General features: G+C 43.6%; 1 protein-coding gene across 2 annotated transcripts in view; it reads right to left on the bottom strand.

Moving 5' to 3' along the window:
• sdk2a (sidekick cell adhesion molecule 2a) overlaps positions 1-15,644 on the bottom strand; it is a 37,031-nt gene that overhangs the window by 6,474 nt on the left and 14,913 nt on the right. The window contains exons 15-41 of one of the 2 annotated variants that reach the window (XM_087175089.1): positions 15,379-15,519; positions 14,854-15,035; positions 11,989-12,104; positions 11,558-11,753; positions 11,369-11,467; positions 11,054-11,245; positions 10,739-10,860; positions 10,482-10,591; positions 9,973-10,123; positions 8,550-8,787; positions 8,338-8,453; positions 8,014-8,203; positions 7,556-7,654; positions 6,859-7,053; positions 6,521-6,722; positions 6,322-6,425; positions 5,966-6,036; positions 5,704-5,839; positions 5,450-5,506; positions 4,877-4,978; positions 4,672-4,787; positions 4,362-4,548; positions 2,652-2,789; positions 1,809-1,991; positions 1,582-1,707; positions 1,315-1,479; positions 1,087-1,227 (exon numbers count right to left, since the gene is read on the bottom strand). In XM_087175089.1, the coding sequence (XP_087031215.1) occupies positions 1,087-1,227; positions 1,315-1,479; positions 1,582-1,707; positions 1,809-1,991; positions 2,652-2,789; positions 4,362-4,548; positions 4,672-4,787; positions 4,877-4,978; positions 5,450-5,506; positions 5,704-5,839; positions 5,966-6,036; positions 6,322-6,425; positions 6,521-6,722; positions 6,859-7,053; positions 7,556-7,654; positions 8,014-8,203; positions 8,338-8,453; positions 8,550-8,787; positions 9,973-10,123; positions 10,482-10,591; positions 10,739-10,860; positions 11,054-11,245; positions 11,369-11,467; positions 11,558-11,753; positions 11,989-12,104; positions 14,854-15,035; positions 15,379-15,519 (3,875 nt within the window). The remainder of the gene's footprint in view (positions 1-1,086; positions 1,228-1,314; positions 1,480-1,581; positions 1,708-1,808; positions 1,992-2,651; positions 2,790-4,361; positions 4,549-4,671; positions 4,788-4,876; positions 4,979-5,449; positions 5,507-5,703; positions 5,840-5,965; positions 6,037-6,321; positions 6,426-6,520; positions 6,723-6,858; positions 7,054-7,555; positions 7,655-8,013; positions 8,204-8,337; positions 8,454-8,549; positions 8,788-9,972; positions 10,124-10,481; positions 10,592-10,738; positions 10,861-11,053; positions 11,246-11,368; positions 11,468-11,557; positions 11,754-11,988; positions 12,105-14,853; positions 15,036-15,378; positions 15,520-15,644) is intronic. The other variant, XM_023410084.2, reaches the window with a different exon arrangement.

Below are 15,644 nucleotides of genomic sequence, written 5' to 3'. Positions count from 1 at the left end.
AATTTCAGTCTTAAGTACAGTATTAGTTCAACATAAAACAATAAAACTCCAGGCTTGAACTTGCACATGGTTCATTTTTAACTAAAAAGACCTAACTTGTGTATACACGTATTTTATTATCATCAAAATGACTTCATCTGTAGAACATCATCATCAGTCAGTCAGTCTGGCCCCACTGTCCAGTAAAACAAACAGCCGCCAGTCGGACAGTCCAGCTCCACGGCTGGGAAAACTGGGGAGAGGCTGAGAGGGGCTAAGAAGCCCTCTTTGTATCCCCTCACAAACACAGTCCTTGTCTGTACTGGTCTAGCCAGTCCCTGTTTACTGACCCTGGTAACCCTGGCATCATGCTAAATGCTGACTAAGCTAAAGTCACCATTTGAAGGCTTGACCTGACCCTTCACTCTTTCCCGCGAATCTCCCTCCATCTCCTCCTAACACTCTGTTTGTCTCCACTGCTGACTACTCTGAGCTTATGGGTGGCCAGACCAAGACTAGAAAAATTGCCCTAGGTACCTCCATTGTGATTAGTTGCCAACCAACCACAATGTATTAACAACCAGTCCACTAATGTTGATTAACTTCCCCTGCCTTATGCTTTTGGGTTTGAAGACAGAAACCTTGATAAAGAGTTTCCAGCAGCGGTAATGTCACCTGGGATAATTCACAATCATGAAAATTGGCTTCTTGATATAGTGGTGCAAGAGCCACTAACGCTGTAGTTATATAATTACTCTCAGTCTGACTAATGACCTCAGCATTAAACCACTGCCAAGCCATTTATCCCAGTATCGATCCGTACTGCAGTTAAACATGAACAATAATGTTTATTCATCTGCATGTTTCAGCTGTTTCACTGGTGCCTGTCAGCCAAACAATGTAAGGAAATACAGGTTTACTTTTATTGTGCGAGCCTTCACGTTTTTATTTCATAGAACAGACTTTCGGATGTGCAGTCATTAAGATGCAATTCTCAGCAGAACTGTCCGAGGGGAAAAGTAATTTCAGTCGATAGCTTAAGTTGCAGAAACAGAGAGAGAAAGTGAAATGCTGGCACTCAGTTCAGCAGTCCGTCGCGTTTCCTACCTGAATCTGCTTTTTTGGTGTATTTTTTACTCTGGCCTCGGATGATGAGGATGAAAACAAGCAGGAGGATGAAGATGAGGCCCACCAGAGCAATCACGACCAGGAACCACCACTCCTCATAGAATGGAGAAATTTTCTGGGCTGAAAACATAAGAGAAATCAATATCTAAATGAAATATGTATTAGATAATTAACACGGTTTTGCATTAACTGGTCATTTTAAAATACCTGATATGGAAGGGGAGGGGGCGCTCGGGGACCCATAGCCATAGTCATTGACCGCAATTACTCTAAAGTCATAGGTGACCCCTTCTCTTAGCATGTCCAGGTTAAGTGTGTAGGATGTCACCTCCTTAGGAATATCTTTGATGAGGATATCCCACAATCCTTCATCTGAAGACAAGATGAGAAAAGATGTCAGTATATCAGCTGCTCAAGCTGTAGTCGTCATTGAGGAGGGACTCGTGCAAAGACATGTTTATGTGTGTGTCTCACCAGACGGTCTGGCTTCAATGACGTATCGTGTGATGGGTGCACGGCCTTGATCACCGCTTGTCCAGTGCAGTGTGAGGGCAGTGCCATAGCGAGAAATAAAGGGTTCTCCGGGAGGGCCTGGGGCTCCTTGGGGAGGTAAAAAATGAATAGTTAGAAAAACTGGCATTCTGTCAGGGAGGCACTCAAAAAGATTAAATTACTGACACGAACATTAGAATAAAAAGCACCTTCTCCAGGCCCAGTGGTGATGTTGGCCTCGACCTCGGGGCCATAAGTTAGCGTTTTCGCACGGATGCGGAAGTTGTAGGTGACGCCGTCGGCTAGGTCTTTGATCTTCATCCACAAGGGAGTGCTGCCCTTCACATCTACTGTCACTATCTTACTGACACCTGGAGTGCGAGGAGAGGAGTCTGTACAGGAAACACTAAGACTCTAGATGCTGCTTTCTACGAGCGACAAATAGCCAAGCTTTGTTTGTTTGAACAGACACACAGAAGAACGTAGACAACTTCACAATGACAAAGAGTTAGAAGACCTGACAGACACACGCACACGCGCGCACACACACACACACACACACCTTTCCAGAATCAACAGAGAAGGTGCGTTATTCCAGCAGTCTCCGAGATCGCCAGACAGGAAGAGACACCAGGACAGACAAGCTGATACTCCCTGTCTTTGCTACTCAGTTCAGCTTTGCTCTGGGTCTATTAGCAGATAGCCGAGGGACCACAGCAGCCTCAGCTCTGCATTCCACCTCTGCTCCCAATTACTAGGCAATCTGGTCCAGGCAACGACACTTAGCCAGCTATTAGCCATGTTTCTCTTAGCGAGAGAGGAAGCTGTGCAAAGTTTAACCAGAGCTTTCCAGCATATTTTATCAGCCATGCCATATATGCTACTGCGGGGCCTATACTCATCTGCAATACATTAGAGCACGAGCTTAAGCAGCGTGGGTTAAGAACGAACATAGTAACGAGGCTAGAGGTTGTAAATCACTGCCTGACACAGCCAGCTGAGGAATGTCAAGACATGGCAGAGTTATTAGGCTCCAGGCAGGAGTTTCTCACCATCGACCGGAGTGCAGGGCTCGTAAACCAGGCGGTAGCCCTCAATGATACCGTTGGCCTGCTTGGGCTCTCCCCAGGACACGTTGACCGAGGTGGTGGTCAGCTCGCTGAAGTGGATGAAGCTCGGAGCACTGGGCGCTTTGGGTGAAGAAAAGGGGTAAAGAGGTGATGACAGCTGGATCTCTTCACAGTACTGAAACAAAACACTACATACACTGCATACTGAGCTGCAAAGACCTGGATATACCACCCTGGAGTACATGCTCATGAAAATGAATTGGTAAAATCTAAGTGAAACATTTATACAACAACAATTTGAAGTTCAGCAACATTTATGTATCTTCTTCTTGACTTTCCTCTTCAGTAAACATCTGAGTTCTCATAAGTCACAATAGTAATTTAGCACATTTGTTAAATTGCTCCTGTTGCGGGGGCTCTCATAATAATTTTTTTCAAATTCTTTAGACATTTGGGTAAATTACACTGTCAACAAAAAAGTAGCATCGGCGCAACACGTCAGAGTGAAATCCAAAAGCGGGTTTCATAGTAACAGCATGGAAGGTGCTTTGACATATTCATGCAAATCACATTAAGCTGGTTGACATGAAACAGGAATACTATGAGATTAACAGTGAAAGAGGTTTCATTGTTCATTGCTTATTATCAGAGCATGAACAATAAAATGTTTGGTGCATTTAAAAATAGCAGCCGTGGGGCCCAGATCAATGTGGAAATATGTGGATAAAAAAACAAACACACACAGATCCAGTATGACTAGACACACAAATGAGTCACCAAAAAAGCAAACCCAAGGTAGACAGGAGAGTGCGCAAAATCGTTCTGTGACCTTGAACAAGAGCTGTGAGAATTCCGCCTGCTGACCCAACCCAGATCCAGCTAAGTGTCAGGATTTAGCCGCAATTCTGCATAAAATTCACAAAAGCTTGTGCTGGCTCACTTCCCAGTACCCTGTGGTGCAGAGAGCCAAAATTCCTGCCTGTGTTTTTAAGTTCTCAGCACTTTGTACCCCTCGCCAATGTCACAGCCTTCAAGGGGGCGGAAAAAGACGGGAGAAATTTAAACTGTAAACCATTTTTGTGCTGAAACCGCAGAGGAGGGACTCTCGCTCGCTGGTAAACACAGACGTCTTTGTGCCGCTGCAGCCAAAAAACTAATCTACATGTGTCCCCCGCACTCTGTATTCATTGCTCCTCCGCTGTCATTGGGCTTCCACCCCCCTGGCTCATCCCGGAAGAGGTGGCAAGAGAACTCTGATCTCTATGGCTATATCTCACTGGATGAAACTCTTTAGTGAAAATGTTCTATTTCTTGGTGAATAGGAGGAGTTGGTCTTACATTATGTGCACTTCAGTTTTATGCAGTTTTGTGTGACACAGTGGCCATGAAGCACTCATGATCTTAACTTGAGGCATCTTTTGTTACTGAATGGAGCAGCTTACCTTGAGACACTGCTCTACACAGGCACTTAAACAATGAGGATACATTTTGAGAAGAAGTGTCACTATGCAGATGACAGAAAGCGACAGATAGAGGAAAGGCAGAGAGGCAGTGAGAAGCACAGAGCCTCAGACTCTGAAATGACTCATGGTTTTGGCAGAAGAAGGTTTGAGCTGGAAGATAAATGCCCCTGGTCTTCTGAACGATAACTCTAATCGCTCTCTCTCCACATCTGGATTCAGTGTAACTCACCTGCTTGCTGAGTGCGCCCTCTAGTGGGCAGGGAGCGCGGTCCATCCCCTGCAGCATTGAAGGCCGCCACGCTGATCATGTAGGTGGTGTAGCCTGTCAGGTTTTTAAGCTTCACGCCGAGCTCCGGCAGGAACAGGGTACGCAGGCGCTCCGTCTCATTCTGGAGCTGAAACTCCCAGAAATAGATCTATAAACAGAATAATAGAGTTGAGGATGCAGAATTCATTCAGTCTTTTTTTTTCAATGAAAATAATTCAAATAATAAGGAGGCCGTGATGTATTTGAGTTGAAAAAAACACATAATTCATACCTTGTAACCCTGTATATCCCCATTCTGAGCATCCAGAGGAGGAGGGTCCCATGTGACATCCAGCTGTGTGGCTGTTGAGGACTGGACCACCACGTTTTGCGGTGGGGCTGTCGGGACTAGAAAAGGGGGGCAGAGTGTGACATTTAAGAAATAAAGAGGTAAGCAGATTAACACACATGTTCCACAGTGAAAGAAGGAAACATACCAGCCTCTCCAACGAACACTTCCTGTGGTGCACTGCTAGGACCCTCCCCCACAGCGTTGTACACGCTGAGACGGATCTCGTAGCGTTTGTGTTTATTCAAATCTGCAAGGAGAGAACCCATAACAGCATTATAACATAACAGCTAAGATAAAAGAGCAAAAAAGAAGTTATTCCAGGGAGACACAAAGTCATAGTGACGCCCGTGGCAAGACAACATCCTAAATTGAACTGAAAAAACCCCCATAAAATAACGCAGGGGTGGAATTGTAAGGCGAACTGATGAAAAGATGAGGTTGTTGTGGGGACATGGGGAAGATTTGTCAGTGATTACAAAGAAAGAAAACACACTGAAATAATGACAGGGCAGCTCGGAGAGATTAAAGTCATATGCACATCATAGGAATCAGCACCAGCCCCTCAGCGGATACAGCTGAGTGGGAGGACGGTGCAATGCGCGCTTGCTGTGAATTATTATACAAATGGCATATTTTGTGGAAGTAAAATAGATGCAGATGACATGCAAACAAACGGAGAGCGATGGAGCAGAGACATGAAGGGATATAGAAAACTTACTATCCAGTTCATATTGGGTGAGCGAAGATTCACTTAAATTCCTGACGCTGTAAGGAGCTGGAGTTTGGAAAGAGGATGAGCAAGGTGGGGGAAAACAAGGGTGGGACACAGGATAAGGAAAGAGTAGAAATATGTTTATTAGAAAAAGAATAGATATATGTTTATCTTGCAAAAGCCTAAATGGCAGCATCAAAGCAATGCTTGGACTTGGAAAATAAGCACATGGTAGCTTCACTTGCTCCATGTCAACTCACCAGTGAGATCAGCCCAGTTGGCAGAGGGACTGTTGACTGTGCGGACAGTGAAGCTGCGAAGCCGGTCGTAGTGTAACTCTCGGTACCTGACCCTGAACCCCAACAAGACTCCGTTGATGTGATCATCAGAGGGAGGCTGGAAAGAAAAGAGGTCGGCTTAACGGACAATACTTAACAAACGTAGGATGCGATCGACAGCTCTGCCCGATAAAATTAATTCTTCCATTCACATAACACAGTGCTGAGTAATTCAACAGTGTACCTGCCAACGGACCAGCACAGATGTGGTGGTGTGAGGTGTAACAGACAGAATTGTCGGGGCTTTGTCCGGGGCTAGAGAAGATAAGCAAAAAAAAAAAAAAAAAAAAAAAAAAAAAAAAATTGGTGTTAACAAACCAACACAGCTGTGGAGAGGGATCTAAAATTCAAACATTCTGGTAGGGAACAGCTTGAGAGTAAACACACACACTGTTGATGTTAAATATTCACAGTGAAAATCCAAAGTCAAAATATGGATGTAAAGGCATGTTCACACAACTACAAACGTGTTCTACTACAAATCCACAGAGAAGCAACAGATAATGACGGCGTGCTGCACGGTGACATGTTTGGTCTTACCATCCTGTAGCGTGGTGATGGCCTCGCTCTCCTGACTGTACTCACTGTCTCCAATGTCATTGGTGGCCTTAATGCGGAACTGGTAAGAAGTGAACGGCTTTAACCTTTAAAGAGAGACAGAGAGCACGATGCGTGCACAGGCGATACTAAACAAACAACTGCAGTTGTTTACGAGGATAAAATGGACATTCATATTTACCTATCCACTATGTAGGAGTGTGTCTCGTGGCTGACTGATGCAGAGTGGACAGTCCAGTTACTGTCTGGCAGCTCTCTGTACTGGACTGTGTAGTAACGAACCGGGGACAGGCCGTCGCTGCCTGGTTCCCATGACAACAGCACTCTGCGGGCCTGCACTTCCTCTTGAGGCACGACAGGACGACTCGTGGGCTGGGGTCGAGCTGAAGGGCGCACACACACACGCACGCACGCACACACACACACACACACACACACACACACACACACACGGTCACTCTCAGACTTAATATTTTGAGGTGGGTCATTTAAATAATACATTTTGGCTGCAGTAGTTACCTCTCTTTTCTGTTGTGACCACCAAAGCCTCAGCAGCCTCCCCCCAACCTTTTCGTGTTTGAGCAGTGAGGCGGAATACATAAACCATTTCTGGCTTCAGTCCAGCCGCTGTGTACTGTCGCGCACTGGGGCTCAGCACGTCGACGGTGGCGGCGTTACTATTTGAGGAGTTTCTTCTGTATGTGATCTGATAGGCTGGGAAGACGAGCTCATTTAACATGCATAAAAGTCACGCATAAAAACAACAGAAGCAAATAGAAAAATCCAGCTGCACTTCAAAATCAAACAACAGTACACGGAGTCAGTTGAAGGAAAATTCTTTTCTCGGAACGGGACACAGAATAACATATTTTGTTCAAATAAAAGCTCTGTTTGCCACTGCCTTTTATTACATTTAATTTGGAAGTATTCATATCTCACACTTCACTGCAGCTGCACTATAATTTTTACTCTTCTGCTTAATGCGTCTTACTCTATTTAGCTTGTTCTTAATCTTCCACTTTATTTCACTCATTCTAAATCCTATTTATGTGTCTTGTTTTTCTTTTATATTTTCGTCCTATTGCCTTTTATGTCACAACTACAGCACTTTGCACTGCCTTAGTATTGAAAGGTGCTATACAAATGAACTTGCCCTGCCTTTGTCTCACAATAATATACAAGATCATAGATGAAAGTCTGTATATTGTAAACTCACCCAGGATAATACCGTTGGGCTGTGCAGGCGGCTGCCAGATGAGCCTGACTGAGTTGGTTCTGACTTCTGGGAAGAGGATGCCGACCGGAGGACCTGGCACTATCACACATAAATTACAAAAATGAGTGTTATTTGGGACATCTCTTGATAACAATCCCTTGATAAAAACTGCACCAAGGAAATATATTAATCTCAAAATGCAGGGCTGTTATTCAATTATTATCAAAACAAGATTAAAAAACCCTCTCTATTATGTTTAGTCATACAAGGAGAACATTTCAATCAATTCTGCTGAAAAAATACTTAGAGTGGGAAAATTCTAGATACAAATGGATTAACAACAAGTAAAATTATCTCAGCACAGTGGCATATATATATATATTTTTCAATTTGTCTAGAGAAAAATACAATTTCAGTGATAACAAGATTAAATTGGTTGGTAAAATAGATCTGTTTACCATCATCCAAGGTCCTCTCCAGGATGGAGGGCGAGCTGCTCCTTCCGTCTCCAATACGAGTGAACGCCAGGACCTGGATCTCGTACAGGACATACTTGCCCAGACCACTCAGCTGGACACTGTGGCTGGTGTTGCCCTCCACTGTCCAGAAGTTGGGAGCTTTGTCTGAGTCCTTCTCCTTATACACTACCTGAGAGACGCAGGGAATGTTACACAGTTAGGCGATTCCCTATTAACACATGGATGTTTTTTCTATAGGTTACTGTGATACTGATTTGGATCACTTGAACGGACTGAGATGAATGGTATGAGCTGCGGAATGACCTTGTAGCCCAAGATGAGTCCATTGCGGTCGGTCTCTGGGACTTCCCCCCAACGCACCAGGATGCTGCTAGAGGTGGTGGCGAAGGCTGACACATTGGTGGGGCCGCTGGAGGGCACTGCGGCAGGAGTTAAAGACCAATGTTTAGAACACTGCAAGTATACCTATGCATGTCATTTTATCTTGGCATTTGTGTACATATTTCCCTCCTCACCGGACTCCCTGGTCCTGCCGTGGACTGGCTGGCTCCAGGGTCCAGAGCCAATACCGTTGATGGCCTGAACTCTGACCTCATACTCCGTCCACTCCTCCAGGTCCTCGATTGTGAACTCCCTCTCCAGCCGGTCCATGATGACATGGGAAAGAACTCCCCCTTTAGACCCGGCTTTGGAGTATTGGACACGGTAGCCGACGAGATCTGGGTTCCCATTGTACTCCCACTCTGGAAGAGGCTGCGAGAATGTTTTTTTAAATTTTTTTATTTACCCTCTTGAAAAGTCATTAAAAACATAATTGCTATGCAAGCCATAAAAACAGGTCTGGGTGACTTTTAGTGCATTAATATTGAAATTAACTGTTGTGAGAAAGTGTTTTGAGGCTGTTTGCAATAACTCGAACAGTCACTCAGGATAAAAACTACCTGTTTTCAATATCTAACACTGGCACATGCATGGGAATACGCATGATAAGTGAGCATAGTCATGTAAATATGTATTGGGCTTTTTGCTGTGAAAGAGCTTCTGTTCTTGAAATTAATATGGCCGACTAAGACTTCCGTGACCATTGCAATGAAGCGGACCACAAAATTATACTACAGTTTAACACCCAGCTTTTGAAAATCATTGAGCTATGTCATTAATTTTTAGAGCCGTATCATAGAGCTCCGCTGTTAAATCCAGGTAACATGTACCTTTTTTTAATCCAGGAGCTGCAGGAGCATCTCGCTCAGGCACTGGCACAGTTACAATAATGGACAGATGTAGCAAAGACTTCATTTGCGAAGTGCTGACGCTGAAATCGGCGATAATCAAGGACAGAGTGCATGCACCCTTTCCAAAATGTTATCAGTGCCATCTCTTGTATTCATCATGTAGGAGCCCCGAGAGCACAAGAACAGATGCACATGAGATGGAAAAGGTGACATTAGCTGCTCAAAGAAGTGCGCAAAATCATAAATTGGGGTTTTGTACAAAAGTGTTCTTGGTGAGATTTAAAAGCAATCTTTTAAATCAACTGATGCAAGAAAGTCATCATTTAATGTCGAACTTTTTAATATAAGAAAAAAATTTGATTTTGTGGTTTTTATGGGCGAAATGAAATCGTGTAAATCAGATTTCCACAAAGCTTATCTTATGAGTGTTGCATCCAATTAATATCCAAGGGAATTTTGCCAATTCAGTCTTGTACACAACATGATTTTCCGACATAACAACGAGAGGGACGAAAAAAAAAGATAGCAATTTGAAATAGCTTATATGCATGCAAAGGCATACCAAAACAGCGCACAGTTTCAATAGTCTGAGTCTGAATAGGAACAACCCCGACACGCATTTTTAAATCTAATAATAATCTAATAAAACTGCTAACTTCATACACACTGAGCCAGGGCCAATGCGCAATGTTTTGTGAGAATTTACCACCCAGCGGAGCCACAGGCTGGTCTCACTAGCTGTGCGCAGGGTGACATTGGCAGGGGAGATGTCTGGTGGGGCCTGCAGGGTCTGGATCTTCCTGGAGGGCTGACTGGGAGGACTGGTGCCCACAATGTTCACCTGACGCATCCGGAACCTGGGACAAAGAAAACCAGCAGGTGGTGGATAAATCATCTAAAGGCGGGAGTTTAATCATGATACGGTGGTGATATGAGAAGGGATTAGATTACTTTAGATTAGATTAGATGAAACTTTAATGATGCCCAAAAGGAAACTGGGTCATTGCAGTAACAGAGAATAGGATGTATTTGTGAGGAGAGAACTGAAGAAAACAATGCAAACAAAGCATATAAAGATAAAGGCTAATCAGTGACGAATTTAGTTTGGAGTTCGAACATACTGCACTTTGCAGCATCCATATTAAGTGTTTTATAAAAGACGGGTGTGAATAATATTAGTTTCATTACGTATTGTAAACTGGTGTCTGGGCTCACCTATAGAAAGTATAAGGGTTCAGGTCCAGGACCTCCAGTGATCGGGCATCAGGTTCATTAGCCAGCTGATGAACCATCAGCCATTCTTCATTCTCTCCTATTATGCCAATCTGAAAAGCACAGAGAGAAATGGGGCGATATCAGCAGCCAAACAAATTAAACAAATAAGCTTGTTAAACCCCTGAGCCAATATTAAAACATCAAACAACAAAAACAGACTGTTGTAATTATGTTAAAATAAATATGAAGTGTCTCACCTGAGCTTCAACCTGCCAGCGGGAAATAGATGTCTTGCCATCATAACCAGGTTTGAACTGCAGAGTGACAGAGCGAGGGCCGATGTTGGAGATGGCTAAATTGGTGGGAGGACCGGGCAACTCTGTGGAAGAGGGATAAATTAAAATGACATTCAAAGCATCACAGCTGTTAGAAATACCGTAATAGAAGTCTGCCGAGTCACAGCAGGTGGAATGACTATTCTAAAAATCCTCTGCAGCTTATTAAGTAGATCTTTCAAGTAATAAATTCTCAATTTCAACTCGAGTAGTTCATCTTCTCGTTTGACCACAAACCTGGTGGTACGCCAGAGGAGATAGTGGAAGCGGAGAGCTGGCCCTGGCCCTTAGAGGTCATGGCTGCTACCTGGATGGTGTAAGTGGTGAGGGCAGTGAGCCCCGTCACTTTGTATTCCTGAGTCAGGTTGGGCAAATAATGGGTCACACGAGTGTTGGTCCTGTTGAACTCCTCCCAGGAGATACGATAGCCTGGAAGAAAGTGGCAACATCCGAATAGTATTGTGTTTTCACAGCAAACATACCTTGGTGACACATAGATTGTGCAAAGCAGAGAAGACATGTTAACATTGTGGAGTTATCCTTAATGGTTACCTGTGAGAACACCATTTTTCTCTTGTGGCTCCTTCCAGCTGACTTTTAGTGAGGTGTCCAGGATGTCAGTGAAACTAAGGTGTCCCACAGCACCAGGGGCTATAAAAGATAATAAAAACAGGCAGTAAACGAACAGCCTGACATGTAATTATCTGCAAACTATATAATACCCTGAATGGGGACACCTACTATCCTCGTGGGTGCGTAACCGTTGAGGCAGGCTGCGGGGCCCGTCTCCTGGGGTAGTGAAGCACAGCACTGATGCGTAGTACTCTGTGAACTTTTTCAGGCCGGCGATGTACCCGACGTGAACACTATCCTGGAAGTTGGGACGCACCGTAACCATGGTGACCTCATTTGCATGACTGGGCTCCCATGCCAACAGCTGGAAATGATGCGACAGGGCGCAGGATTTAAATGTAGCACATTACAGGTTCGAAATTTAATAAAGTAGAAATTCAAATTAAAGTTGTTCACATAAATCTGCTTTTTTTCCCACAATGTTACGACCACTGCTTGTAATGAAATTTCAACGATGGCGTGCTCTTCTACCTCTGACCACTAGAGTGTGCCAGTTGACAGAAGGGGGGGGGGGGGGGGGGGGGGGGGGTGCTGCTCACCTTATATCCCTGGTTGATTCCATTGATAAACTGAGGGCTCGGGGCACTCCAGGTAAAACGCACCGTGGTGGAGTTGACAGCCTCGGCTTGTACATTTCCTGGTGGCACAGTGGGCACTGATCCAGAGAGGGGAGAAAAAAAAAACGAAAGAGATAGAGAGGGGGAGAGAGAGATGGAGAAAGGGGGTGGGGGAATACAGACAGCCGAGGGGAGAGGGGAAGGGAGGAGGTGTGAAGACAGACTAGTGATGAGATAGGGAAGGTAGAAAAAAAAACAAACTTGCAGGCAATTTCAGACCAGCCTCCTTAAGAGTGTGAGAATCGGGCTGAAGCATTTTTCATTTTTTCTATTTTGGCTCATTTGGGGAGGTAAGAACATGCCAATCAAACCGGGTGTGAGAGCGGTTGCCTCAGGCGACTTCCAGGTGAACCCTGCAGCAGTTTGTTTGAAGTGAGCATGCCATTCTGATGTAACGGCGGAAAACAGCCTGGGAGTCACATATTAATGAAGCTGATTGGGCAGAATTGGTCCTCATATCCCTGTGCTATCCTTGATTCTGTTTGAAAGTATTTAAATGCACATCGTGATCTGCTCTTGTGCCTGTAATGGAGTGAGTGATGGGAACATCCAATTAATGAGAGCTGAGCTAAACAACATGAATGCCTTGTTCACTGTCGTTATTCACTGACAGTGACTTGGATGATGAAATTCTTTTTTTTTTGCAAGGGAAGGGAGATGGAAATAAAACAGTTTGCCACATACCTTCCAGGTTTTCAAAGCGCTGCTAATTAAAAAACAAAACTCTTGTTTTTCTTTACAAGCTGTACATTTGCTTATTTGCAGATGCAGCAGACTCTGATTTGGACCCACTTGTGAATTGATTGATTGATTGATCAGACATCATACAGGAAGTGAGCTGAAGTCTCCAAGATTTTAACAATAATGTATGCCAGATAGAATCAATCACTTCTCAAGCATTTGAAGTGTTTTGTAATCATCCAGCCAAATGAAAGTGACAGAAATAGAAGCCACACACACACACACCTGCTCAGTGCTTGTAATATAAATGAACCAGAAGAGCCAATAAATAAGGATATATAGAGAGAGAAAAAAAAATCAGATAAAGCATATCGAGACAAACGACTTTCAAGAGAGACAAAAACTAATGTCAGCAACTTCTTTCTAGCTTTGCTAAAGTTTATATTTGCAGCACATTTATACTATTGGACAGAGAGAGTGAGGGTTTGTGTTTTATGTGAGTGATGGGGGATACTAGACTAAAAGCTTAGGTCAGGTAAGAATAAGAAATGCTTTATGCTCTATTTCTTGTAGTATTTTAGACTTGACATGACAAAAAGCTATATAAATAAATTAACTTCAACGCAACAGGCTAATATAAGACACTGGTAAAATCTAATGCAACCAAAATATCTGCTGATTCACCCTCTGTAATAACTGTATCTGAGCAGGGAGTAGAACAGAATAGGGAGATGGAATCACCCCCAGTTTTCTTATGAGTGCTCTTGAGAATATTTAGTGAGTCTGGTGTAGAGGATCTCTGTTCATGGAGTGGATTTAACATGACAGGGATTCTGAGATATGCAAGTGTGTTAAGCCTTTCACAGCTTTATATTCAAGTTAAAGGAATTTAAAATCAAACTGGAAGCCAGCGCAGCATATCTAAACCAGGACCGATATCCTCTTTCTTGTGTTTGTTAAAGTCTAGCAGCAGCATTTTTGAACTGTAATCTATGAATTGACTTTTTAGGAAAGCCAGTAAAGAGAGCATTATTTAATCTTCCTCTAATAAAAACATGGATTAACCTTTCAACATGCTGATGTATTAGCAATAGCCTACTTTGGCTGTAGTTCTTGATAATAACAAAAAAAAAAAAAAAAGAAAAAAAAGAGAAAAAGTCAGCATGTTAATGTGTGGTTGATCCTTATTGTAATCTGAGGAGCCAGATTCACAACCTATATCTGAAATGTGCACTGCCTAGGCGCCGAAATAATCTTGAATTTCATCTCGGTGTAGTTTTACAGTAACAAATGTGACTTTCATCCTCTGAAGAGTTTCAACGAGAGGGAGGGAGGCGAAGAACATGAAATGTTGGAATCACTGGGCGTGATGGAAATATGTAGCTGTATGACACCGTGGCACCTTCACAATATGTGTTCTAATTATATTACCCAGCGTGTACAACGAGAAGAGAAGTCAACTGAAGCAGCTTCCCTCAGCGACGTGTGTCACAAGTCTGACGCACATCATCACCTGGTAATGTATGTGCAGAGTCTATTTGATCTGTGCTCAGACAGGCCAACCAATGTCTCAAGGCTTTTTTTTTTGTGCTGACAAAGCTGAAAGTGATCAATCTAAACATAAAAACCTAAGTAAATGCTTGGATAGAATAAAAAAAAAAAAAAAAGGCTCTGATTAAGCTATTGGCTCATGTTTGCACATAATTCGTTCTGGAGTACTGCTGCATTTACTGGGAAATTAACCACATAAAACCTGACAAAAACAAATAAGCAGTGCTGAGAGGCAAATAACACTTACATGACCATGCCTATTAAAAGCCTGGTTGCCGGAGTCTGTGCTAATTGCCGAGTTCTGATTGAGACGGGAGTGAGGAAAACGGCCGTTGTCTTAACAACGTGTGTGAATCACCTTTTCAAGGTTAGCAAAAGATTAAAAAACGGTGTGCTGTGAAGAAAACGGCCCTCTTAATTTGATAGTTAAAAAATAGATGATTGGATTAACTATCACTCGCAAGTTTCACGCCGCAGGCTCAATATCCGCCGAGCTACTGTTGATGAGGCTGCAGGTAGTGAGTGAAATTTGTGAAAGTAAATAAAGTCACTCACCTCCTTGCAGAGTCCATTCAGTGACCTTGTGGCTGTAGGTGCCCCTGCCTGCTCCATTATAGGCTGCCACTTCAATTTCATAGTTGGTCCAGATGATGAGGTCCTCCAGGAGCAGACTGGTCTGGTCTGGGTTGGTGATGTTTTTCATCTGGCAGTCCACTGGAAGACCAGACAGACAGTACCTGACAGCAGAGGGAGAGACAGGGAGACAGATGGACAAAAATATAAATATATTAGAACCCAGACCCTCTAGAAATAAAAAGAAAGTAAAGAAGAGTAGCAATGAAAGAGAAGCCATGCAGAACGGTTAGAAAGTGGCTACAAAAAGAGAGGTGACAACAGATGAATAGAGAGGAAGGTATTTAATTGGCACCAATTATTCTATTGCAGCGGTGAAGGGAAATGGAGAGGAAGAAAAGGAGCTGACATAACAGTTATTATCACATCTGAATAGCAGTGGCCCAGACAGGCACCTATCCCTGAGAGGAAATTAGGCAAGAAATTAGGCAGGCATGCTCATCTCACCTGATGATGTAGCCCTGGAGTGGACCATTCTGATGACTCTCGGGGGGTGGCTGCCACTGGATCATGATTGACTGATTGGTGCGGCCACTCGCGATGACTGTCTGAGGGGGGGCACTGGGAGGCTCTTCGGGGAGAGTTAGTCTGGTGCAGCAAAGAAAGAAAAAGGAAAAGAGAAACGATAGAGGAGACAAAGAGTGAAGCTATGCATTAATTATCATGAGTTTCGCATATTTCTATCCCATTTCATCATAGACATCAAATCATAA

The sequence above is a fragment of the Seriola lalandi genome, unplaced genomic scaffold (genome assembly GCF_002814215.2).
Source record: "Seriola lalandi dorsalis isolate HSWRI2012SDOR001 ecotype SW California unplaced genomic scaffold, Sedor1 jcf7180002054412, whole genome shotgun sequence".
NCBI lineage: Eukaryota > Metazoa > Chordata > Actinopteri > Carangiformes > Carangidae > Seriola > Seriola lalandi.
Note: the sequence above shows the minus strand (reverse complement) of the source record. Positions and strands in the feature narration are given on the sequence as shown.